Raw genomic sequence first — 27,714 nt, forward strand, 5'->3', positions numbered from 1 at the left:
GGCGGCAGGTGTCCACAAGACCGGGGAAAAACACCCGCGTGTCCCCCCTGCTGGTAGGAGGTCGTTACTACAATAACAACAACAACAACAACAACAAAAATTAAATAAATAAATAACCATCCAAGCTCATTTCCGCCAGTAAAATGAAGTAAATCAAAACGAAATAAAATAAAATATAATAATGTAATTAAACAAAATAACATAAAAGGAACTAAAAGAATACAATAATACGGCAAAAATAATAATAATATGAAATCTTAAAATGATAGAATAAAATAGGATAAAACAAAATGAAACAAAAAAGTAAAAAACATAAAAAGAAAATTAAAACAGAATAACATAAAATAGAACAGCTTTAAGGAAAATCAATTAAAAATGAAATAAAAATAATACAATAAAAAAATAAAATAAACATAAAATGAAAAAAAATGTAACAAAATAAACTTATAAATGATAAAATACAAGGACAAAATAAAATAAAGACATTAAATAAGGCAAAAAAAAAAAAAAGAAATTCAAAGAACAAATTAATCAAATGTAGTATGATGAAATAAAATAGAATGACAGAATAACATTAAATAATCAAATAAAATACAATAAAAGTTCATCAAATAAAATAGAGGAAAAAATATTAAAAAAATATGAAACAAAAATAATAAAATATCAAAAATAAAAAATATTAATTAAGCAAAAAATTAAAGTAAAATAATTCTTAATAAAATGTAAAGGCTACGCAATTATACCCTATTTCTAATTATTTAATGGAAACAATTAAACAAATGCTAGTATGAAATATGAAAGACAATTCACAGTGAGATACCAGTTCCCACAGTTGTGTTATCACCTGTTCTTTCACTCATGATTTTGAACTTTGTCTCATAATGATAATGTTTTACCTGCATGGTTTTAATGTTTTGTCTTCTCATTACAGGTTCTATCTCTGTATTTTAACTTTTCATATTTTTATGGGCATAATTAGGTAGCCAAAAGTCAGGAGCTAGAGGACATGGCACAAGATCAGCAGGTGACAGGAAGTACTACTTTTCTACAAGCACCACCAAAATAGAGGCAAACAGGAAGTTCTTTACAGCAATTTATTGATTTAGAAAAGTGTTTATTATTACCTATCAAAATAAAAGCACAGAAAACAGTGTTTGTTCATCAGTGAAATTTTATTTCTTCTGTTTAATCAGATCAGCAGAAAAAAACTGATCTGTATAATTTAATGACAAAATAGATTTTAAATAGACCAACTTCGCTGTCATAGGCAGATTTAAAAGCTGGATCAGACCTTCTAACATTTTTATAATTATTCTAAGAAATAGTGTTTTGATTAAATCTAAAATAAATAAATGATCAAATTTCATGATTATTAAGTAAAAAGAGAAAAATGTAAATACTCAAGCTGTCTCGTTACGGCCGAGTCATGATACTCTTCAAATGTATTTTTACATCTGGACAGGAAAGAGAAGCACAAAGGAAAAAGAAGCATGTAACTGCTGTCGGTGTCCAAAGGGAAGAACCATTTGGCCCCAGTTTAGTCAGAGTGACTGGGATTTAGGGGCCTCGATAATCAAAAAGACGTACGACAGCAAACTTTCATCGTGTCATCACAGTTCTCCTGTTTATTTCAGTGAGACAATGCCAAGTCCAGTTACAGCTGCCTGGCTTCACAATCAAAGAGGACAAGGCCTAGTCTGGCTGCATGAAAAGGCAAGAATGGAATGTTTTAAAAGCTTTAAAGGTCAACATCATTATCACTGGCAGAGGATAGAATGTTTAATAGACTTTAAAGGATGACATCATCATCAAAGTCAGATTAAAGAATGTTTCCTACATCTTAAAGGATGACATCATCATCAAAGGCAGAGGATGGTATTTTTCAACAGCTTTAAAGGACGACATCATTAAAGGCAGAGAATAGCAGAGAATAGAATGTTTTATAAACTTTAAAGGATGACATCATTAAAGGCAGAGAATAGCAGAGAACAGAATGTTTTATAAACTTTAAAGGACGACATCATTAAAGGCAGAGAATAGCAGAGAACAGAATGTTTTATAAACTTTAAAGGATGACATCATTAAAGGCAGAGTATGGAATATAAGCTATGGAGATGACATCATTTTGAAAGGCAGAGGAGGGAATGTTGGTGAAGCTGGGGATGTTGGGGGCTTCTCATCCATTTTTACCAAATAGTAGGCCATAGTTTGTGACTTTTAGATAAGTGTTTTGAACTCAAAGAAGCGAGGGTTTCTGAAATCACTCATGGTGCGTGGTGAAGAGGATTTCTCCTCCAGATTGATCAATGAGGATCATTTAATTAAAATTAATGTTCTTGTTGTGATGCTGTATCTTCCATGAGTTAGCATGTGCTGGCTAGAAGTGCTACAGAGAAGGCGGTGCTACCATCTCATTAAAGTGTGCTAACTTTAAAATCATCTGCTGTAGAGCTCTCAGAGACAATATACCTGACATAAAACTCCTACATGTATTTCTTAATTTTAGAGCCTTAAATATGTTGTTTTCCTACTTGTGGTAGCGGGTAGAACCTTAATGCTGGTAGAACCCAAATGCTTCCTGTCTCTGGTTCTAATAGAGAAATCATCATGTACCTTGGTCCCATCTGCCCCCCCCCCACCCCCCCCCCCACCTCTCCTCTGTGATTTAAAAGAGTTCTAAAGGCCAGGATGTTTTTCTTCTTCTACTGTTTCCCTCTTTGCTTCCTGTAGAGCTCGTGGGCTTCGATGATCTCTTTGACCACAGACGGGTCGTCCAGAGTCGACACGTCTCCTAGGTCACTGGTCGTCTCCGTGGCAACTTTCCTGAGGATCCGCCTCATGATCTTCCCAGAGCGAGTCTTGGGCAGACGTTTGACCACCTGAGAGATAAACCAGGTCAGACACTTCAGGTACTTGGCTATAGTCACCCTCCTTTTGATAACACACTGATGGTTTCTTTTTAATTAAATTCACCTTTATTTATAAATCACATTTAAAACAACCAGGGTGCACCAAAGAACTCAATAGAATAAAGAGGTAAAAGATGTTAATAGAATAATATTAAAATCAGCTAAAATAGAACATCATTAAATAAGAGAAAAAGGCAAATCTATGAAATCTGTTTGGTAGGGACTCACCAGGAAGTGCTCTGGGACGGCGTACTTGGCGATCTTTGTTGCCACCAGATCTCTGAGCTGCTGAAGGACAGTGGGCGGGTCGTTGGCAAACTCCTCCTTCAGAACCACGAAGGCAAACGGCACTAAAAACACAATAATACAAGAAAATACATAAACAAACACATAAACACAAAAAAAACCCAAATACATTAACACACACACAAGCAGACACAAACACATTATAAAGAGCCTCCATCTAAGCAGCTATCTTTATTTTTATCAGCATCCAACAGACCAACTGGTGGTTACCTTTATTTTTAGAGGCCTTTACCTTTACTAGAATCAAGGTGAGCCGAGAAAGAGACAGAAAGACCGAGGGTAGAAAAAACAAGACAGACAGACAGAAGATGATACAATAACAACTTAAAAAAACAGATATGCCCCTTTAAGACATTTTTCCCATTCTGGTATTTTTTTCTGGGCCTATCCAAACTTTTCTTTATCTGTACATCATTCAACATTTAAACAAATGTACAGCTCTGCTTGTTTTTAACTAACAATTATCATCTTTATTTCCTGCTTTTGAATTTTATGTTTTAATAATTTTGTGTTTTCCATGTCAGTTTAACTCTGACTGAATTAGAAGGACTTTCAAAGCACCAGCAGGGGGCAGCAGAGGGACATAAATAACGCTCCAGTCATCTTCATCAGCTTCATCATCATCTCTCTGTTTAATATTCTGACCTAAAATTAAGCCAAACATTAACAATTAAGCATATAAAACAAGCCCCTGAGGGTCTGAACCACACACAGTTTTCATATTTAATACCTGAACATATAAAATTGTAAGTATGCTTTCCTGTAAATGGCATTTATTTGTGTATTAACATTTGTAGGCATTCATGTAAATGATACTAAATCTGTATTGTGTTTCTTTGCCCTTAAAAGGACGAAGAGGAATGATAGAATAAACAGAAACACAACGGTGCATTAATGATGGGTATTCTGGTCAGACATGTTATCAAGTTTTTCCCAATTTTCATTCATTTTAATTTTTTGTTTCATAAAGAAAAACCTATTCCACATCTTTCACTGTTCACTGCTCATCTTATTTCTTTAAAGAGAATTCATATTATTGTTAAAATAGAATTATATTGATACCAGTTTGATACAATTGCAACAAAATGTAAGCCCTAAACCCACAATAATGGGCAATTTATTGGTTTTAATTTTTAAAAATGCAAGAAATGTTCTGCATATGGTCTAAATTGTTCTAATATGTTGGCAGTCATTGGGAATGTTGAACCATCAAGGAGAGAGTTAGGCAAATTTTTCATTCCCTCCTCCAGTTTCACCACCTTTTCTAAATATTAAACATTTTTGCATGATGGGTATCCTTCTTAAAACAAGAACAGATAAGTTATCAAAAAAATTCAGCATATCATTATTAGAAATATAAATACCAACAATCTTTCCTTTGTGTCAACTGTCCTTTGATGGCAACTTTTGGAAAATGGTTGGAACTGGAGAGGAGCGAGGAACCATCTTTTTAAAAAATACAGTGATACCCAGGATGGTTAAAGCAATCAGTGGCATGCATATCAATCAGCTGCACTCAAGCGCTTTGCTTAACATCCCCATCAAAAATGTACCGGGATATAATAAGGCAGCAATGAAGAAAAGTGGATCAGTTTCTGTTAGTTTGAATTTTTGCTAACAGCATCTAAGGAAATAGTCTTTGTTTTTTTAACACCATGATCCTTGGTGCACTCTTACTGAGGAAATCATATCAGCAACTGATAAATCCAATGTGCTGACTTCTCTTGTCAGCTGTCCAAATGGAGAGAGAAGAATGATAAAGTTTTCAAACTAGCTGCAGGGGGGATTGTGGTCTGCAGCATGTCTCAAGTGTCTGTTTTCGTTCCGTTTTCATGTTAAACATACTATTCCACTGGGTTGAGACATCCTGCTGCATTCTTCATGGCTTCATTCCTAACTGAACCTGCAACCTGCAGGTGTGAGCAGGCAACAGGAGAGTGTTCAAAGTGTCCTACTATTTTTCAGCTGATTGCAGTCACATCTGAGATGCTGCACTGGCTGCTAATGCCATCATGGACGGTCAGCTGGAGGGTGTGAGCAGCTAAAATTTGTCGGACTGCTGTCTGTTATTGCTTTTGTCATAGTCTAGCATTATTTCTCACAACAGTATGGACTTTAGAATTGTCTATTTTCTGTTTGACAGCTACTGTCATCGGTGATGCCGATGTTAGACCGATGCATTGGTGCATCATTAATAAAACTAAATGAATTACAGTCATGGACGAAAATATTGGCACCCCTGGAATTTTTCCAGAAAATATACAATTTCTCCCAGAAATTGTTGCAATTACAAATGATTTTGGTATACACATGTTTATTTCCTTCATGTGCATTGGAATAACACAAAAAATCCAAAGAAAAAAGACAAAATTGACACAATTTTACACAAAACTCAAAAAATGGGCTGGACAAAATGATTGGCACCCTTTTAAAACTGTGGGTAAATCATTTTATTTCAAGCATGTGATGCTCATTTAAACTCACCTGTGGCAGTAACAGGTGCTGGCAATATAAAAAATCACACCTGAAGCAGTTAGAATGTCTAAAAGTTGACTCAACCTTTGTGTTGTGTGCCTGTGTGTGTCACACCAAGCATGGAGAAGAGAAAGAAGAGCCCAGAATTGTCTGAGGACTTAAGAAGCAAAATTGCAGGAAAATATGAACAATCTCAAGGTTACAAGACCATCTCCAGAGATCTTGAGATTCCTTTGTCCACTGTGTGTAATATAATCAAGAAGTTTATAACCCATGGAACTGTGGCTAATCTCCCTGGACGTGGACGGAAGAGAAAAATGGACAAAAGAATGCAACACAGGATAGTTGGAATGGTGGATAAACATCCTCAGTCAACTTCCACACAAATTCAGGCTGTCCTGCAGACTCAGGGTGTAAAAGTGTCAGCTCGGACCATACGTGGTCATCTGAATGAGATGAAGCGCTATGGCAGGAGACCGAGGAGAACCCCACTGCTGACAAAGAGACATAAAAAACCAGACTGGAGTTTACAAAAATGTACCTGAGTAAGCCTCAATCCTTCTGGGAGAACATTTTGTGGACAGATGAGACTAAGGTAGAGCTTTTTGGAAAAGGAAGTCATTTCACTGTTTACAGAAAATGGAATGAGGCCTACAAAGAAAAGAACACAGTACCTACAGTCAAACATGGTGGAGGTTCAAGGATGTTTTGGGGTTATTTTGCTGCCTCTGGCACTGGGTGCCTTGACTGTGTGCAAGGAATCATGAAATCTGAGACTATCAAAAAATTTTGGGCTGCAATGTAGAGCCTAGTGTCAGAAAGCTGGGTCTGGGTCAGAGGTCATGGGTGTTCCAGCAGGACAATGACCCCAAACATACTTCAAAAAGCACCAAGAAATGGTTGGAGACAAAGCTGGAGAGTTCTGAAGTGGTCAGCAATGAGTCCAGATCTAAATCCAATTGAACACCTATGAAGAGATCTCAAAACTGCTGTTGCAAGAAGGAACCCTTCAAATCTGAGAGACCTGGAGCAGTTTGTAAAAGAAGATTGGTCCAAAATTCCAGTTGAGAGGTGTAAGAAGCTTGTTGATGGTTATAGGAATTGACTGGTTTCTGTTATTTTTTTAATGAGGTTGTGCAATCAAATATTAAGTTGAGGGTGCCAATAATTTTGTCTGGCCTATTTTTTGAGTTTTGTGTAAAATTATGTCAATCTTGTCTTTTTCTTCAGATTTTTTGTGTTGTTCCAATGCACATAAAGGTAATAGACACATGTATACCTAAAACATTTGTTTACTGCAACAATTTCTGGTAGAAATGATGTATTTTCTGGAAAAATTCCAGGGGTGCCATTATTTTCGTCCATGACTGTATGTCATGTCCTTAACATATCAACAAACACTAAAACATTTACCAAACATTACAAAACAAGCAATCACAGCATCCAGCACAGGAACCGACTCTCTACTGTCATCTCTACTGTCTTGTTCTCATGATGGTTGGAGGATAAAATCAAAACTGAACTTTAAACTTGAATAACTATCCAGTTTATCAGCTGTAGTGATGGTGTTTTATTTTAAAAGTTTTTCTCATACCTTCCTCCCGCTGATCTGCTGACTAAACACCTTAGCACCATTGGACATGTTGATATAAAACAGCAGCAGAGGATTCTGGGAGCTCAGGTGTACCATTGAACCCTCACCTTCTCCTTTGATGTCATGGGGGAAACCAATCACAGCGGTTTCTGGAACAGCTGGATGCTCATCCTGGAAGATAAACAGCAAACATTGGTCCCTGTTCAGATCCCTGATCAAAGGAGGAAGTAGATGTTTCAGAACATTTAGCAGTCAGACTGATGTTCTATCAAACTCATCCTTCTCTTGTTCATCTTCCTCACAGAAACAAACATTTTTTCTCAGCCCCAGCACTTTTGAACACTATCAATCACTAAAATCAAAGTGACAGTAACATTGTAGAGCATAGAAAGTAAAGGATGGACATGACCTAAATTTAAAGCTTTATTGGGTCACTAGTGCAATAAAGTTTGGTTACAGAAGTGTCATAAACAGGCCTGCCCATAATAGTGTATGGGCCACTTACAAACCCAGAGAATGGATACCTGATAAACCCAGAGAATGGGCCCCTGATAAACACAGAGAATGGGCCTCTAGGTTTGCTTCTTTTTGCTGCTTCTTACCCTTTTTTGTTATTTTGAGACAAAGTTGCTCACTACTTTTTGCCACTTTTGATGCATTTTTGGCCAACTTTTGCCATTTTAGACAATTTTTGCCACTTTCTGCACTTTTTGGCACTTTTTTGGGCCACTTTAACCAACACTGTCAACTTTTGCTACTTTTAACCCCCTTTCCCACCTTTATCCCCATGTTTGCCAATTTTAGCCACAATATTTTTTCACTTTTTGCCCATTTTCCTCCTTTTTTACAATTGTTTAATATTTTTGTGCAGATCACAGCTTAGCTCTGAAGTCTAACACTACTTTCCTAATGGTTTAGTTTAGTGTGCCCTTCCACATTGTTAACATTACTGATAAAATTCTATTCTATTCTATTTTGGAGCATGAATAAATAAAATTCATTTTTGTTTCTTTGTAACAGTGGTTACTATTCAGGTTAAATATAAAATATGGTTATCACAGATTCACTTTATAATGGACCATGATTTTGCTGGCCTCGAGTCTGGCCCCAGAAAGCTTTCCCCATTATCCCCCCTTATGGGCAGCTATGGTCACAGAATAAATGAGGATTGCAGTAAATTCATCCATGTCTTTTGGCAGTATGTTCACATGACAATGGTGTTTCTAGTGCATGAAAACAGAGAGTTTTGATAAACGGCTCTAGTATGGAGACTATAGAAAACAGCAACATCTCCATCATCCTCTAAACCAATGTTTCCCAACCATTTTTCCTTGGAGCCCCCCCTACATGTTCCTAAGAAAAAGTGACACCCCCCCCATGACCCAAGAGAAGAGAAAAGTGGCCCACTGCCGCAAAAATTAACATAGATTTTACTTGTTCCACTGATAAAACCCTAAAAAGAGGCCTATGTGTTCTTTTCTTATCTAAAAAGACCTTTTATACAAACTGTTTAATAACTGCTTTATTTGGTTTTCGTCAATATTTGCAAATCTAATTTTGGTAGCCTCAAAGCAGACAAAGCCTCACGTCCCCCTGGGGGGGTCACAGACCCCATGTTGGGAACCAGTGCTCTGAAACTTTGGAAAAAGAAACCTAACGCACATGCTCATTTTGGTTCCAGTCATATCCACGTGGGAGTAGGAGGACTAAAACAGCAATGGAGGCCTCTTAGTTCTGTTTTGTGATGCTTACTCCCAGGCCTGTTCCACATGTAGGGGTGCTTTTCAGACCAGGTTTTTCTGTGTGTTTTGTGTTTTAGGACACTGAAGACGCCCCTTAGGAAACTTCCTGCTAGAGTGGAGATAATTAGAAACTCTGTTCACAGTGTTGATGTGTAGACGGGAAAATGGATGGACTGAATGGACCACAGAGGTCCCTGCTGCTTCAGACAACACTACAGAGAGAAAAAACTGGAAACAGAGGCAGAGCTGAGCTGGGACACTGTCCTTCCTAACACCATCTACGGGGTGTTGATGGATGGGGTGGCTAAAAATGCAAGTTTCATGCTCTTTGTATGTTTAATGCATTTGCATTGACTTTTCATAAAGTTATTCCATATATATGCTGATTGAACATTGACATTGTATTCATGGCAGACAAAATGTGAAATGATGGATGTGATGCTATAATCCCAGTAGTAATAAGAGCCTCACCAGGGCATCCTCGATCTCTGCTGTGCCGAGACGATGACCGCTGACATTGATGACATCATCCATCCGCCCCGTTATCTGGTAGTAACCCTCCTCTGAGCGGTACGCTCCGTCCCCAGTAAAGTAACATCCTGAGGATTATAATAGAAAAAATGCTCAGAGCGTGTGATGATGGGATGGACAGCAGCAGCATGTTTTATTCTCACTGACCAGGGTACGGTTTCAAATACGCATCGACAAATCTCTGATGGTCTCCGTAGATCCCTCGAGCCATCCCGGGCCACGGCTGGCTGATACACAGAGCTCCACTCACCGAGTTACCTGACAAAGGCTCCCCCTAAAGATGGGAAAGGACAGTAAAAATATACTCCAACCTATAAATGAATTATCGTGTGATACAGAATAGAACAGAACGAAGACACACCGTCCCTATCACTGTGGCTCCAAAAGACAACCAGTGCTAACGTGGAATGGGGAAGGCCTTTTTAGCAGCTTTTCTCCCCCATTATAAGAAATTCATCAAAGATAGATAACAGAGCGAAGCAGCATGTCTCTTGACTTGCAACTGTCTAGTTTGGCCACACCAAATCAGGCATTGGAAGGGTTGGGGTTGAGCATTATTTGGAGGAGCCTGGACAAAAACAAACTGCAGCCAGTGTCAGAGAATCAACATGGTCCATCACAGTAAGAAGCACAAAACATGAACAGCGTATATACAGAAAATCTGAAATTAATTTTATACTTTTTAAGACCTTTTTCAAGATCCTCATCATAAATTTTAAGACTATTGGGTCTTCAGTTTCTAACCTGTTAACATTAACAACACAGTTATGTACAGTGCTTAACAAATTTATTAGACCACCTGTCATATTTGTCTTAAAGACCATCCAGCATCATGAAGTGCTTTAATGCAGACTCTTTCATTTTCACTGAGCTCTCCACGTTTTACCATTTTGAACAGGAATGAGGAATTTCAAACTAAATTCAACCAAATTTGAGCCGGCTCACTGGGCTTCTCTGAGAAGTCAGAAATGAATCAAGCATAACATTCAACCACTACAATTCATTTTTCTGTTCAGGAATGCAAGTAAATAACTATAATTTGACATATTAATCTCTACACTGGCTTCCAGTTGCGGCTCGCATTAAATTCAAAACTCTAATCATTGCTTACATTGCTGTTTACCTGGAGTCCCTCATCCAGGTCTACACCCCTTCTCGCCCACTACGCTCAGCCAGCGAAAGGCGCCTGGTACTTCCAGCACATCATGCTCCTAAGTCACTAGCTCGACTCTTCTCCTCTGTTGTCCCTAAATGGTGGAATGAATTACCCAACTCCATTCGATCTACAGACTCCCTGTCTACTTTCAAGAGAAGGCTAAAGACCCAGCTCTTCAGAGAACACTTTGCACTTAGCTAGGCAATTCTCTACTGTTGTCCCCAGTAGTAGATTGAGTCTCAGCCAGACTATTCTCCACTGCTGCCCCCAGTGGTTGAATGAGTTTCCCAACTATAGTTAGCTCGCACTGTCCTGCTCTACTTCTGGGATTTCTTTGCCCAGCTCTTTGGGAATGATCCAGCACTTGGTACTTGGTAAATAGTTGTTGTGAAGTCTAATGAATGGCGATTAGTGATCCCACATTTTCCTTGATTCATTGTTGCTGTCTAATAACAAAAAAAAAACAACAAAAAAACAAAAAACAAAAAAAAAAAAAAACAAAACAAAACAAAAAAACCCCAAACAAACAAACAACAAAAAAAACGACATAAACAACGTATATTTTAGGTACTCTGCCTTAAACTCTACACGGCAGCACTTGCATCCAATTGGACCTGAAGCACTTGATGGCACTTACTGATGTTGTTTCTTCTTGTCTAGATCATTGCTTGTGTTGTTCTTGCTCTCAAATGTACGTCGCTTTGGAGAAAAGCGTCTGCTAAATGACATTGTAACATTGTAACATTGTAAATATTAATGTGCTTTATTATTTTTTCAGTTTTTTTTGTAAATCAATGAATTTGAAAATTTATGGATAACAATAATAATTCTACTTTAGCATTAAAAATATCATTTTGGTTAAAGAGCTTCTACATATTGGTGTATTAACCATTGCAGAAACATAAAAAATGATTTTGGTAATTACCAGTGCTGTTAATTTAGGGCAGCTGTGGCATAAACCTTACTTTGGTTAGGGTTAGGGTGGTCTAATAAATTTGTTAAGCACTGATATGTTTTGTGTTGATAGTAAGACAAAAAAGAGTCAACAAAGAAAACAAAATAGCAGTAGTAATTTACATAGCAACATACATTTGGGTTTTAAGACCAAAAATACAAGGGATATTTGCCCATTTCCTGATACTTAATACTCTTCAATTCTAATTTTAAAGCATTTTAAAGCCTATAGACTTTTTAGAAGCTGAAAATAAAAAAACAAAACAAAACAAAAACTCAGTCTTGAATTTAAGACTTTGTAATGCTTTTTAAAAGCCTTAATTTTGGCTCAATTAATTTATCAACTTTTAATACTTTTTAAGATCCCATGGATACCCTGATGAATGACATACAGCTACAGAAGGGCAACTTCCTGTAGCAGTCTTTGACGTTACATCTAATATTTGGTGGCTCCGGCATGACAGCTGATGTGACAAGACATGTCCTGTTAAAATCACTTAAATAAAGGGTTTTTATGAAGTCATTACTGTCGCAAAATTCCAGAGTGCATTTTAACATTCTGAGATGATGATTTTTGGCTCAGAGAGTCCCAACATTCTATCACATACACACTCATCATCTCAGCCTACTTCTAAGCACTATAACTCAGTTCCTCCTATTAATCTAAATTTAGCTTTAAAAGTAGAGAAATGATTCAGCTATTTATGCTGGATTCAATTTTCCTGCTATCATTGACAGATTTTTATAATAACTGTTAAAGTTTGATTATGATTTTTGGCTCTCAGACTTTTATCATTTGTGTATGTGATAGAATGTTGGGACTCTCTTACTGAGATCAAGGCAAATGTCTCCTGGAGAACAGCACAGCAACAACACAAGACAGAGCTAACGTGATTAGTCCATCCTCTACCTGTTTCCTATTGGTTGGTTCATCAAAAAATCCAAGACCAGAAATAAATTTAGAGCTCAGAGAAAATTTTGTACGCCACGGATCATCAGCTAAAGATTTGAGGTCAAGCAGACATTTAGAGCACAAACAGAAAATCTCAAGAGGATCTGGCTGCGGACCTCTACAATGGGGCGACCTCTACCACAGGGCAGGAAGTGACGTACATTACCCAAGCCACAACCAGAATGACATATTGAGTGATGTATATTTCGCTGTCAGTGGGTATTTTTCACAACGGCAGAATTTTATGAATAAAAAAAAAATCAAAATTTAATGAGGGGATAAATTTAAAATTAAAACACCACAAACTAGGGAAAACCCAAATAGGTTTAGGGTTAGGCACCCAAACCCTAAAGGTTAGAGTTTAGGGTACGGGGGATAAAAATTCCCCACCGTAGAGGTCTGCAGCCTCTTGAAAATCTAAGAACAGGAAGGCAGTTTGGGGCACAAAGACAAGTCTGACTAGAAAATTTGGGGGAAAAAAATCAGAGCCCAAAATCAATAAGTCATGGTCCATTGTTTTGCAGCAATAATGGCTCCATAGTTCTTGTACATTGAAAAACAGTTGAAAATATTTAAGGTTATATAATAACTCAACAACAAATAAACAGCATTTTTTCATTAATCTTGATGTTTCAGTGTAAAAATTTTGAATGTTGTACTTTAAATAGTTGAGTCTATATCTATTTTTTCCTGCCAGTGTAATAAAAAAACCTCCCAGCACTAATCTGGTTTGTTATTAAGGCTGATCATGATCGACCGTCCCTCATTTCCTCGTTTCCTCAGTGCTATTGTGTAAATACTGAACTCATCCACTCCTAGAATGAGGCCAGTGTTAAGTGGTACAAATTAAATCCTGCACAAACCATCTATTAATCACACATTCATCAGTAGGCCTTTACTCAGAGAGGATTGGACTGAAAGTGAAGTGACCTCCTCTGAGGATGAAACGTGAAACTGAAGAAGGCCCAATGAAATCTAAACTGTGTATGATGAAAAAGCCTGGACCAGCCACAGATTACAGCCGTTTAACAGAGGGAGGGAAATGGGGAAACTAGCGGATAATTAATTTGGGGGAGCGGCGATCATCCCAACTGAGCCTGAAAGTCTGTTAATCAAAGCAAACATATGCTGCCGACGGCTTTAATTGAAAGATTAAACTTGGAAAGAGAGACGGTGTCATTCGAAGGCTCGTTTGACCCCTTACATCCAAAGATCAAGTAGGGTTAATGAAAAGCAGAGATTGGTGGAAACCACATGTTGTCAAAGATCACCAAAGTTAAACCAACAGAATCAGAACGTTTTCTTCTTGATTTCAGCAGACTTCATTGGTTAAAGCATTTTATGTTCTTTCTTTTCCCCCTCTGTAAAGAAAAAACAAGCATAGAGCCAAACCTGCAACTAATTTAATCTAACAAGTCTGAATCTAGACATTAGAGATCACGTCCTCTAAGAAAGACAGAAGTTTGTGATTGTTATTCTCTAACCTAAGGAGTCCCTCAAGGCTCAATCTTCAGACCTCTTGTGTTCCCTCTTTAGTTTGAGTTAGAAGTATTTATAAATAGCTATGTTAATTACCAATATGAAAAAAATCAGCTGTGATATACGGTGCCAGACTCAGGATGTTCGAGGGCCAGGGGCCAACTAATAAAAAGCTCCCCTGCTGTGTGCAGTGAGGCACCATCATTCAAAAAGTTGTCAAACATTCATAGTGAAATAGTTAGAACCCTTGGTTAAGATTTAACATTTGAAAAACAGACGAGCAAATGAAGCTCAGTGTTACTTCATGCAGGACATGGTAGTCATACGCCCAGCTGTGATCAGCTGACGGCCAGCTGATCCTATCACCTCCCACTGTCCACAGCCAGAAATAGCTCTTTCTCTCAATACAGCAGTGTATTTAACTATGATGTACTTTTCACTAATCCCTGCATGCTTTAATGCTGCTGCTGGCAAAGCAACCTCCACCCCAGCCTCCTCCTTTAAAGTATAAAGTTTGTTGCACCCTCATTCATGCTAATATGGATTAATCGCTTTCGAAGCATTTTTTAAGAAGCTCTGTGTTCATGTCACCTTCTCTCCCATGAGAACCGGCTGGATGCCGAAGAATGGCCTCATAGCCATCGCTGGGATAATTGGCGCACCTTCCTCTGAGGGGCGAGGAGCGATACAGACTCCACCAGTCTCTACAGGAAGGAGACAAAGAACAGAAGGTTTATTTTTTTAACCTAAGAAGGTTTTACTGTTCAATAAAGCGTTCACTCCTTCAGAAAAAGCTCAGATTTCAGAGAGATGGAATGAGCTAGAAACATTAAACTTAGCAGCATTATATTCCCATGAAATACAAACCCAGTCAGCCAGATGGTGGCGCTGTAATCAAGGCAAGAAAAAATAACTTTAAAGTCACCATACCTGCATCGTTAAGTTGGATTGACTTTAATTTTGACCTTTAAATCCAGCTCCATATTTTAGAAACACAAGCCTGTTGGGTGTTAAATCCACCATGATGGATTTTCAACTATTTAAAAAAAAAAAAAAAAATCAAAAAAGTTGGGTTGCTGTGAAAAATGTAAACAAAAACAGAAGTCAATGATAACTACGATCAAGTCAAATCTCATTAAACCATAATTGTTTCAAAATAGAACATAACAACATATCTGATGTTGGAACTGAGAAATGTTACCATTTCATGAAAAATATCAGCTCATTTTGAATTTGATGGTAGCTGTACATCTCAAAAAAGTAGGGACAGGGGAACAAAAGGCTTGAAAAGCAAGAGGTTACTAATGAAAACAGCTGGAAGAGCATTCTGAAACTGATTAGATTAATTGTCAACAGATCAGTAACATGACTGGGTATAAAAGGAGCATTTTAGAGAGGCAGAGTCTCTCAGAAATAAAGATGGGCAGAGGTTTACAAATTGTGGAACAATTTCGAAAAATGTTCTTCAACATAACATAGTGAAGATTTTGAATCTCCCACCATCTACAGTCCATAATATCATCAAAAAATTCAGAGAATCTGGAAGAATCTCTGTGAGCAAGGGACAAGGATAAGGGGGCCCTCAGGGGCCACTGCATTAAAACATGGGCTCAGGAATACTTCCAGAAATCAGTCTGCCAACACAGTTTACTGTTACATCCACAAATGCCTGGATCATGGAAAGAAGAAGCCATATGTAAACAGGATCCAGGAACATCACAATCTTCTCTGGAAAACTGTTCTGTGGTCAGATGAGTCAAAATGGGGAATTCTTTTCGGAAACCACAGATGCTGTGTGCTGTGGACTAAAAAGAAGAGACACCACCCTGCTTGTTATTCTGGCTCAGGTCTAAAGCCTGGATCTCTGATGGTATGGGGTTGCATTAGTGCCTATGGCGTGGACAGCTCACACATCAATCAATGCTTAAAAGTAGATAGAGGTTTATTTGGTTGGCTTTCTTCTCTTAAAAAATGAAAGAGTCATTTAAAAACCGACTTTTGTATTTACTCAGGTTATCTTTTTCTAGTATCAAAATAAGTTTGATAAGCTGAAACATTTCAGTGTGACAAATATGCAAATTAATAGGAAATCAGGAAGGGGCAATGCATTACCACAGCACTGTACGGGGCAAGGACCAACAGCTTTATTAGCGTTATATTATTGTTATTTGCATTATTATCAGATGTTGAGAGCATTGGTTCAGAGACTATGAAGCTAGATATTCTAAAGAGTAAACAGTGAAGCATAAATAAAGCATAACTTCACTTTAAATAAATAAAATCTTCTACTCCTGGTGACCAGCAGAGGGCTCTAGGCACAGCTTTGACATGCAGCTTTAATTTCCTTTAATTTCTTAATTTATTGGGGATTTCTCTTCTTTTTAGAGACAGAAACAGCTGGCAGCGAGTTTAAAGACTGATTTAAAAACAACACACACTCACGCTGCAGAGATTGTCGAGGAATTAGGTCACACACACGCTCGCCGTTGCTGTCAGTGATCCTTGGCTGTCTTGTCGGGGGTGTTAGTGGTCGGTCCTGGGGGTGTAAGTGTTGAGGATTTGATCTTAATTCATTTTCCCCAGCGCTGCAGATGTTCTGCCGCTAATCGTTTAAATTAGGGTTAAAGCTCCAGTAAAGAGAGAATCAGACCGACTTACTGTCAGATCAGCAGACATGGGCACAAACAAGCTAACAAACAAGAAAAGAGATGCCAAATTCTGGATCTTTCTATTGATATGAGCCTTTATCTTCCTCTGCTTTCACTTTCTGGTTGATACCAGTCTCTGCTTCGATGAGCTGCTCCACCCAGCTGTTAAACATTCAGTCCTTAAATTATCAGCTGTTTGTTTCTGAACAGTTAAAGGACAAAATTATCTAATTATGGCTAAATACTGAATTTTGATTGATCTTGAATTTCGCTTAGGAAATTATCATAATATTTTTAAACTTGATCATTTTAAATTCAAATGTTAAAGTCCATACTGCCAATGTTTCATGAGTAGTTCTGGTGTTGATTAATAGATAAATGCAGCACAGCTGCACCAGTGTGGTCTGAAACCATGACTTCACATTGGTTCGCAACCTGGGGTCTGGGACCCCTGAGGGCGGGCAACCTTCAGGGGGGGTCGCAAGGCTTTGTCTGCTCTGAGGCTGCCAAAATTGTATTTGCAAATATTGACTAAAACCGTGATATAGCAGTTATTAAATAGTTTATACAAAGGTCTATTGATAACAAACACATGCATATGTCTTTTTATAGGGTTTCGTCAGTGAAACAATTAAAATCTATGTTGATTTTAGACAGCAATGTGTCCCTTTATCTTCACCCTTGGGTCCTAGGGGGGCTCGGTTTTCTTAGGTACATGCAGAGGCAGCTTCAAGCAAAAATGATTGGGAAACACTGACTTAGAGCTAGGAAACAGCTTCAAGGTGCCTGTCAAATACATGGTTAAACAATGCTAAACTGTTAGAAATACGCAGGAGTGCAAAATGACTCACCAACATCCAATGAGTTAGTGAGTTAATCCAAATTGTGGAGCTATCAGAAGTTACATGGAACAACAAGGAAAGTAGAGTCCATGAAACAGACACCATACTTGGATAACGATTCACCAATACAACCTGTAATGTTTGATAGAAATGTGGGGTTATGTTAATGTAGTGTAATAAGTGATGATGTGAGTAATGATGAAATCTGTTCATAATAAACCAACATTGTTCTACTGTTTAGGAGTGCTTCCTGTTAATACCTGACTATACCCTGGTTGTATGGCACCACTGTAGGAATGTCGCCGTATCTCACTGTTAGATTCTTCAAATTAAACCAGATTTGGTGCAACCATCCTTGATGATGATCTCATTAAGCATGCTAAATATGGTGCCCATACATCAATAGGTGGCACTGTTGATTGAGGAATGTTGGGTAGTTCTTCCTGTGTAACGATGTGTAAAGCTGACACCTGTACTGGTCTTATCATCTCTGGAGTTTGATAATAAAACCTCCTGTAAACGGCTCTTAAAGCAGAGAGAATCTGTTTTATATCCTGGGAGGTTTTTATGAGGTATCAGGAGATATACGATCATGTGACCAAGATGATCAGATGATCATGAAACAGTGAAGAAATGTGTGCACATCAGGGTGATGGCGTTGATAGAAGAAATGATCAGATCTCAAACCAAAGGAAGAGTACTGACAACAAAAATTTAAAACCAGTAGAATCATTAGATCTCATTACCTGTCTGCCACCAGGTGTCCACTAGAGGACACCGTCCCTCTCCAACCACATCATGGAACCAGTGCCAGGCCTCGTGGTTGATGGGTTCTCCAACTGTAAGAACACAAAAAGCCACAGTTGTTACAGCCAGTTACATATTTTTACACTCAGAGTTATCAATACACTGATCATTGATCTCTTATCAGAGATTACATTAAAGCTTCAGTTAAAGGGCAAGTACGGGTTCATTAGGTAAGACAGATGATAAAGAATAGCACCCTGAAAAATCCATCCATCATCATCCATCCATGAGTTTATCCATCTGTCATCCATCCATCATCCATCCATCCATGAGTTAATCCATACATCATCATCCATCCATGAGTTTATCCATCTGTCATCCATCCATCATCCATCCATCCATGAGTTAATCCATCCATCATCATCCATCCATGAGTTTATCCATCTGTCATCCATCCATCATCCATCCATCCATGAGTTAATCCATCCATCATCATCCATCCATGAGTTTATCCATCTGTCATCCATCCATCATCCATCCATCCATGAGTTAATCCATACATCATCATCCATCCATGAGTTTATCCATCTGTCATCCATCCATCATCCATCCATCCATGAGTTTATCCATCTGTCATCCATCCATCATCCATCCATCCATGAGTTAATCCATCCATCATCATCCATCCATGAGTTTATCCATCTGTCATCCATCCATCATCATCCATCCATGAGTTTATCCATCTGTCATCCATCCATCATCCATCCATTCATGAGTTAATAAATCATCCATCAATCCATCATCGATCCATGAGTTAATCCATCCATCATCCATCAATCCATGAGTTAATAAATCATCCATCAATCCATCCAACCATCAATCAATCATCCATCCATGAGTTAATCCATCCATCCATTAATCAATCCAACTATCAATCCATCCATCCATGAGTTAATCCATCCATCCATCCATCAATCCATCCATCCATCAACAATTCATGAGCTAATACACTCCTTAGAGTTTTGGGTCTGCTTCAAGGTCTTCTCCCAGTTGGATGTATCCTCAACTAGTCCCTTAGGATGTGATGTCTGGTACAACACTACCAAAACTGCTGATGCTGAGCCAGTATGCCTATCAATATCAGGATCCATTCTACCCATGAAGAAAACCCTGAGACACTTGAACTCCTTTACTTGGAACAAACTTAATCTAAATGTCTGACCTGAATCCACAGCGATCTCGTGGATATAACATCTGAAGGTAGATTTTTAAGTGTGTGACCTGAGCCAAGTGTCCTCAGAGAAGAGCGGTCGTACTTCTTCACCCAGCTCTCATCGTACTTCAGCAGCAGACGGAGAGCCGTAGGAGCTCCATAGAACTGGTTTATTTTCAGACGCTCCACGGTCTCCCAGTACCTGCCTGAAGAACCACAGAGACACATTACTAGCTGTAAAATGCTCCTCCAACTGTTTTTCATTAGTACTACTTACTTTTCCAGCCTTTTGTTGCCCTGTCCCTACCATTTTGAGATGTTCAAAATGAGCTATAATGTTTTTCATGAAATGGTAAAATGCCTCTGTTTCTACAACTGATATGTTTATGTTCTTTTGTAAAAAAATAAAATATATATATATATGGGTTTATGAGGGTTTAACAATCACCGATTTCCGTATTTATTTACATTTTACACAGCAACCCAATTTTTTTGGGTCCTCTCCTCTGTAGTCTCCAGAACATGGCATCTGTGGTTTCCAAAAAAATTTCAAATTTTGATTTGACCACAAAACAGTTTTCCATTTGGCCTCACTCTGTTTAAAATGAGCTTTGGCCTGTGGCTCATGAGCTTCTATCAACATAAGTGTATAAATATAATGTATTTTAATTGATTTTTGGCTGAGCTGGTCCTGAGTGACATCATAAATCCCTCAAGAATCAAGTCATCTAGCTACTGTTTGGGTTTGACACAGTATTTTTAGTGGGTTTTTTTCATCTGAATTAATTCTAAAGGCTTAAAGATTTCTAAAAGTATTCTAAAGTCTGTTTTAAATTCCAGTGTAAATGCACTTCAGCCTGACTCTGGGGTCAGTTACCCTTTAATTAGACTGCAGAGGTACATGGACATGTCAACACAGTTAATGAGAGACAATCATATCAGCGTTTGTAGACTTCCTGTTGTCCTACTGACCGGCCAATCAGAGCTCAGAGAATAAGCCAATAAAACCATAGAAGTGAGATAAGCTGGCTCATCTCTGTAACTGCAGGTAGTAAACTTAAAATGAATAACCAAGGGCTGGACCGAGACTATAACCACACACTCCCTACAAACTACTCTAATCTGCCACTCCTCAGGTCCTGACCTGAGGGATGAATGGAGAACTGTTAGATTTGAGATGTTGGACTTTAACCGTGCCGTTGACCTTACCTGGGTCTGGGTAAACCGGCGTGCTCTCAAACAGGACGGTCGTGGCACCATTACAGAGAGGGCCGTACACCACATAGCTGTGTCCCGTTATCCAGCCGACGTCCGCAACGCAGCCAAACACGTCGCCGTCCCGATAGTCAAATACGTACTGATGACAGAGACGTGAAGAGGAGGGTTAGCAGACGGAGTGTAAATTGGTCTGACAGCTTTAATACCTGTTAAACCATGAGTGTGCAGCAGTTCATCAGAAAGCTCAGCAAATGTTCATTAATTTATTCATTCTTTGAAGTGTCATCAGTGACCAAAACAGTTTTTAAAAGCCCTATTTACTCACATGAACAGTTCAACAAAAAGAGACAGTGAACAACACAGTGCTGTTACTTAAAAAAGTTAATGAAGTTAATCACATCCCTACGTTGTGATTAATCATGATAACCACAGCATTTTTTAAAATATTTAAAAAATATTCTTAAGTTTTAAGATTTGTAAAGGTTGTTATTGTCAAGTGTTTTATTTTTATTCTTTTAATTCTATGAACAGCACATTGAAAGTGCTGATCTGAGTCCTTATTGATACCACTATCAATACTTTCTATAGTTTGGTGGAAAGTCAAAATAAGGGCAAATATTTAAACTACATGAGGTCTTAGCTGAGTAGGGCTCAAGTTAAAACGCTATGATTCAGCCTGTCACATCTATTGTATATCCCTGAAATATAAACACATATTCACACTGTATTTATTCAAATTTTGTCATCAAAAACTAAATTTCCCAATTTTATGTGGCATTTGAACATATCATAAAATATAGTAACCTTGCAAAGCAGATGGATACGCCCGTTTCCTTGTTTTTCACTGGCGAATCCATCTTGTTAAGCTCCCATCTGAACAGTTTGGGCCCGGTTAGAAAGTGACAGGACCAATCAGCGATGAGGGGCGGTACTTTCAGGCACAGCAGAGTCGTGACGTAAACAAGCAGCAACAGGAGGCCGGTGCAATTATGGTGGAAGAGATTAGCGTGGATGCTGCTAAAGCGCCAGTTTTATCAGGACTTGACGACATTTGTTCGTTAAAAGAACAACAAAGAGCAGCAGTGAGATGTTTTCTTTTCAAAAATGACAAAAGTCGAGTACTTACATGTCGCCATGTTTCGCATTATTCTTGGGTAGCTGCGCACACGCAGCTCAATAGCGGCTACGTTACGTGATTTGTTGCTTTGATTGGCCCGTAGAGATGTGAACGAACGTTCATCCAATCACACTACGAATTGTTTCCAAGCCTCTGCCTTTTCCCAAATGTTTCCTATAGAAGCTTTCCCAGATGGATGTGTGAAACATCCATCAGGCGTGTCAGGTTAAAAATAAAGAATATAGTCGTCTAATTTACTGAGGTTACCTGAACGCATCATATTTTCCATCATCAGCTCCTAAAGTTTTTCCTGATTCCACCATGGACTTCTACACTGGATTCATATTGTGAACAAACAGGACTTGCTCAAAGTTTTGGAGCACTTTTCAGCAGCTGAAGAAGAAAATCGTCCTGAAGCAGCCGGAGAGAGTGGTATGACCATGGCTTGATCCCGTGTTGTTGTTAGCGTCTTTGCTAACATTAGCAAAGATGTGCTTTGCCCGAAGGTGGTACTTAAGACTCATGGTGCTTCAGCCTTTAAGCAGACCTGGGTCTGTCTCCTCACTCATCACTGCTAGTTGTGTCTGACCCTCTCTCTTATTTACCCCCAGGCACGTAAACATCAGCACTGGAGGGCTACGGGAGCAAGTTGTGGTCAAACTTAGTCAAATAATTAAATTGCGTTTTTTTTTTTATGCGTCAAGGTTTCAAGATTAATCACAAGTGTTAACGTGTTAATGTTAATGTTAACAGCCCTAATTAAAAGTAAAGGGGGGAAATTTTGTGATGTCTGCAGAGGCAGTATTTGACTGTGAATGACAACACTAGAATTAAAACTCACGTGGGAGGGAAAATCAATTCATTTATATAGCAAATAAGTGCATAAAATACACCTGAACATATAAAATAAAGTGTTAAACCTAAAAAATTTCCTGGACCCGCTAATATGACCCAACTTCAAAAATCCCGGAATATCTCTTTAAGCATGGCCAGGAAATGTTTTTTGTGTTTTCTGTTTGCTTATCCAACTGACACATTCTATTTTTCTCTGTCACGTACGAAACTTTCTCTGAGCTCTTAATTTATTTCTGCTCCTTGTTTTGTTTGTTTTTTTAAGAACCAACCAAAAGGAAACCATAGGGTGCCAAAGAAGTGGGATGGTACAGGTTGATGTTTTTGGGGCCCTTTCCAACTGTTGACATATGGAAACACTGAAAAAATGCGTGCCATGCTGTATAGAACTGAACCGGACCGCTGAGTGGAGCTACCTATAAGAGAGTCCCAACATTCTACCACATACACACTCATCTCAGTCCACTTTTAAGCCATAAAACTCAGAGATCCTCCTACAGACTTCATTCTGGCTTTTAAAAGTAGAGAAATTATTCAGCTATTTATGCTGGATTAAATTTTTTGCTATCTTTGACAGACTTTTGATAATAACTGTTAATGTTTGATGATGATTTTTTGGCTCTCAGACTTGTACCATGTGTGTGAGACAGAATGTTATGACTCTCTTAGTGAGATCAAAGTAAAAGTCTCCTGGAGAACAGCACAGCAACAACAGGCAGAGCTAACATGATTGGTCCATCCTCTACCTGTTTCCTATTGGTTGGTTCATCAAAAAAATTCAAGAGCAGAAGAGCTCAGAGGAAGTTTCGTCTGCCACAGAGAAAAATCAGTCAGTTTGACAAACAAGCAGAATCAACCTGAATGAGAGGAGAACAGACTGAAAAGAAAAACTGATCATCAACTTAAGATCTGAGATCAAGCAGACATTTAGAGCACAAACAGAAAAAATCTGGAGCAAGGAGGCAGTTTAGAGCACAAAGACGGGTTTACATGGAAAGTTTGAAGAAAAACCTGTGAACAAAATCAAGAAGTCATGATCTCACATCTTTAAAATGTTCCCTAAATTTTGCAACAATAATGACTCCATATTTGTCTCCAGACTTCCTGTGGATTCTCAGGGTGAAAACAGGAATGAGTAGATGGTTTGGTCTCTTTAACTGGAATGTGGCGTTGTTTTGATCAGAACTGAATATCTGACAAGTCGATGTGAAGTGCTTAGCAACGCCGCTTCTCACCCTCCCTCCCTCACCGTGTGGCAGCGTTTCTCGGCCTGGCGCCCACCCAGCGGCCCTTGTCTTTTTCAGATAAAGCAGCTTTTGTTTTGTCGTTTCATCCAAACAAGCAAGGAGCCAACCCCCCCGAACCCTGAGCCAATAAGCTGCTTTAGAAATTAGCACTGATAAATATTTGGCAGTGATGGAGAAGGGGGGGTTATTGTGGTTTATGTTTTTATTCAATTATCATCATAAACATCACGACAATCCCTGCAAACACATGCAGAGAAGCAGATGCTTCTGCTTGTCAGTCAGAGAAAAAAGCTAATTTCAAGCTTTTGGAGCAGATTTGGCTGCAGGGCAGCGTCCTCTTCCTGCTTCAGGCCGCTCTGAGGATGAACAGCAGCGTTTCTGTTCAGTTTGTTTGTAACTGCTTTCCTTTGTCTTCACTTCCTCATTAAAACACCAACACGCCCTCGATGAGGGAGAAGACTGCTCTGGTATTAAACCAGGACAATCATGAAGCTGAGATCCAGAATCACCACCAGACATTTACACAACTATAAATGAACAAATCATAGAATTTTCTTCTTCTTCTGCCTCTTTGGGGGAATTTTGTGCATTTAAGCCTTAAATGGAGTGTTAGGACAATGGATAAGACCTTTGGACATACAATCACCTCTAGACTTTTAGAATCCTGCAGAATATAAAATTTACAGTTTACTCCAAGATTTCAAAATCAACATTAATACGGTGGCTCTGAAGGTCAAATGCATAAATTACACACTTTGCCAAAAAAATTTCACTAATTGCAGAAATACTTCAAGAAACCCCAAAACAATATATACAGGTAAAACTTCAAAAAAAGTTTCTTTACTGTCTATAAAAAAATGCTTTAAGCACTACCCACAATCCTTGAGTGTTACAGCAACATCTCTGATTGGTGGAGACTGCTCTTACGATGAAAACATTTACCAACTTCACAAAGTTCACCTGTCAGGTTTTGATTGTGGCAATAAACGCCAAACTACATACACTACAATTAAAGATTATTATCAATGATATTAACACTATAAGATAAATGTTGAAGAAGACATGCATGTTCATACATTTAATAAGTCCTTATAGAGCGCAACAGGCTTGTTCTGGAAGCAAAATTCCCATTCCCATTATTAACCATGACATCAGAAATATCCATGTCAGACTAACCACGAGCTATGGGGGAGTGAAATAGGGGCGTATGCTCCTGTAGAAGACAAAAGTTTGTCGGATATTAATCTCTGTTTAAAGAGTCTGTAAAGAGAAATCCAAAGTTTTTGTCTTAACACACTAGATATGTTGGAATAAAGTCGGTGCAGACATGTGAAAACGCTGAGATCTACATGGGACTGAATTCTGGATTTAGACCATTAGAAAGTTTTTCACCTCTTTCCTGGCTGGGTTTAATTTGGGTGGGCCAAATATGTGAGCTCCTGATGTCATGAGCCCCTCACGACCCCCAACGGGATACGTGGTATATAAATTGGATGTATGGATCAAAGGTCCAGCTGTTTAATCTGGACCATGGTCTAGGGCAGTGGTTCCAAAAATGGGTCAGGACCCCCAGGGAGGTCGAGGAATGCTTTAAAAAAAAAAACATGAGAAATTTAATTTGAATAATATTGATACATTATTGTAAAAAAAAAAAAATATATATATATATATATATATTTAAAATTATTCTAACTTAAAATGAAAAATAATATTTGTGCTAAAATGTAAGTAAAAGTTATACAAACTATCTAAAATGCAACTTTGTGCAACATCATGGGCTTTATTCCCCTAAAGGGAAGGTGGGGGTCCCCAATCTCTGACGCTGTTATTTTGGGGTTCAGGGGCAGCAAAAGTTTGGGAGGCCCTGGTCTGGGGGGGTACACTGAAGACTCAGGAAGTCCAGACAAGATGATGTAGCTGTGAAAGCCATCTAAGACTTTTATTCATGCATCTTGCTCTTTGAGTGATTCTGGACACTGTTTGGCCCTTAGGATGAATTCATTTGGGAATTTCATTTTAAAGTCACTGTTGTAACAGTAACTCCACCAGCTGTTCTTCTTGATCAGTATTCCTCTTGGTTCAGGCTATATTTATGTTTACTAGCATGTCTGTGAGCTGTAAAGGTATGCAACATTCAGCTGGGGGAGCTTCCCGGTCCGTTTGATGTCATTGGCTGTTTCAGTGATCTGCTAGAATCAGTCACAAATGTCAATCCATGGATATTTGGATCAGTTATAACAAGCTTCCAATCGTCTAATGAACGGAGAGGCAAAGTGAAAAAATTTCACATTTTACGAAATATATTTGGTTCAAAATATCAGTAGAGTTGACTTTCAGGGCCACCGTAGTTGAAGTTTAGTTGTCTCTCTGAGGCAAACATGATGAATGAGTACCTGGTGAGTGAGTGAGGTGTACAGCAGGTATCCTGCCTGTGTGTGGACGATGCCTTTAGGTTTCCCCGTGCTGCCTGATGTGTAGAGCAGGAACAGCAGATCTTCACTGTCCAGAGGCTCTGCAGGACAAACGGCAGCCTGGCGGGACATCGCCTACAAAATAAAACCTCACTGTTTACTACTACTGATCACAATAGTCTGTGACTACTGATCCTTTCGTTCCATCCTTTCTGATGTGTTTCAGGTAGTGAGAGATTCTGGCTGCTGATTGGCTAATAAGCTGATTAAAGCTGAAGCTTAAATAAGTATCAGACATTGATTCACCTCCTCCAGAGGGACATCCAGCTCTCCCATGGACACCAGCGTTTCCGTCCTCTGAGAGACGAACACTTGTTGGACAGTTGGGCAGCTCTTTACCGCCGCGTCCACTGTGGTCTTCAGGGGAACCCGTCGGCCGCCGCGCACTCCTTCATTACAGGTGATAACCGCTTTACACTGAGCTGTCAACACAACACACACCTGATTAGTGACAGTCACAATGACCTTTGACCTCTAGGTGGCATGAGTCAGCCCTTTATCTGATTATTCCATTTCAATAACATGTATAGATATTTGAGCATCTATGGAAACCTACTGACCCTGTGCTGACTCTGATTGGTTCACTAAACCACCAATCAGAGAGCCTCCTCTCACAGCAAACAGGCTGCTGCTATGGATCACTGTTTTTACAAAACTCCAGAGCACATTTTAACTGTTTCAGCTCAAGGTTTAGTCTGTCCTGATAACAGTAACCAAGGAGGCAGAGGCTTGACTAAGGGTTAATAATGTTATCTTAAATGACCCCGTTTGGTCTGAAGGCTGATGTTCCTTCCTCTCCCACATGTTCCTGGATATGAGCTCGGCTGCTCTGCCTTTCACGCTCCACTTCTCCTTCGGCTCAGCTGACTGGAAATACCATGTTTGGGTTTGGAGTCAGAGTCTGTTTCCTAAACACAGAGGAGCATGGGGAAGGAGCCTGACCTCTATGATAGAGCTACCAGAGAGCTGCAGCTCAGAAAGGAGAGGTTAGAGTTAAAACAGACTCTGTCTGAGGGCTCCAGTAGTTAGAGAAATGTGCTGTTATAGTTAAAATTCTTATTCTTTAATAAGGTACTACTGTATACCAGATCAAGGACCTGAAGCACGCTGGAGATGAAGTACTACTGAACAGTTTCTACCATACTGAAGCTGTCCAACACTAACCAGCCTCTGCTTTGGCTATAAAAGGGTTTCTGAATGCCAGAGCTGCAGCAAAGAAAGCAGCACTGAGGACCAAATCCCTCTTTAACACCAGCTTAGC

The 27,714-nt window shown here is 38.9% G+C and overlaps 1 protein-coding gene across 1 annotated transcript in view; it reads right to left on the reverse strand.

The window, feature by feature from the left end:
- Positions 1–2,688: 2,688 nt before the first annotated feature.
- Positions 2,689–27,714, reverse strand: part of LOC121511249 (acetyl-coenzyme A synthetase 2-like, mitochondrial) — a 34,127-nt gene continuing 9,101 nt past the window's right edge. Inside the window, exons 4-14 of the mRNA XM_041789851.1 lie at positions 26,700–26,875; positions 26,376–26,528; positions 20,758–20,905; positions 19,617–19,754; positions 18,335–18,427; positions 14,690–14,802; positions 9,705–9,831; positions 9,498–9,625; positions 7,392–7,455; positions 3,138–3,259; positions 2,689–2,879 (exon numbers count right to left, since the gene is read on the reverse strand). Of these exons, the coding sequence (XP_041645785.1) occupies positions 2,703–2,879; positions 3,138–3,259; positions 7,392–7,455; positions 9,498–9,625; positions 9,705–9,831; positions 14,690–14,802; positions 18,335–18,427; positions 19,617–19,754; positions 20,758–20,905; positions 26,376–26,528; positions 26,700–26,875 (1,439 nt within the window). The 3' untranslated portion in view covers positions 2,689–2,702. The remainder of the gene's footprint in view (positions 2,880–3,137; positions 3,260–7,391; positions 7,456–9,497; positions 9,626–9,704; positions 9,832–14,689; positions 14,803–18,334; positions 18,428–19,616; positions 19,755–20,757; positions 20,906–26,375; positions 26,529–26,699; positions 26,876–27,714) is intronic.

This window comes from Cheilinus undulatus, linkage group 6 (assembly GCF_018320785.1).
Source record: "Cheilinus undulatus linkage group 6, ASM1832078v1, whole genome shotgun sequence".
NCBI classification, from domain to species: Eukaryota; Metazoa; Chordata; class Actinopteri; order Labriformes; family Labridae; genus Cheilinus; species Cheilinus undulatus.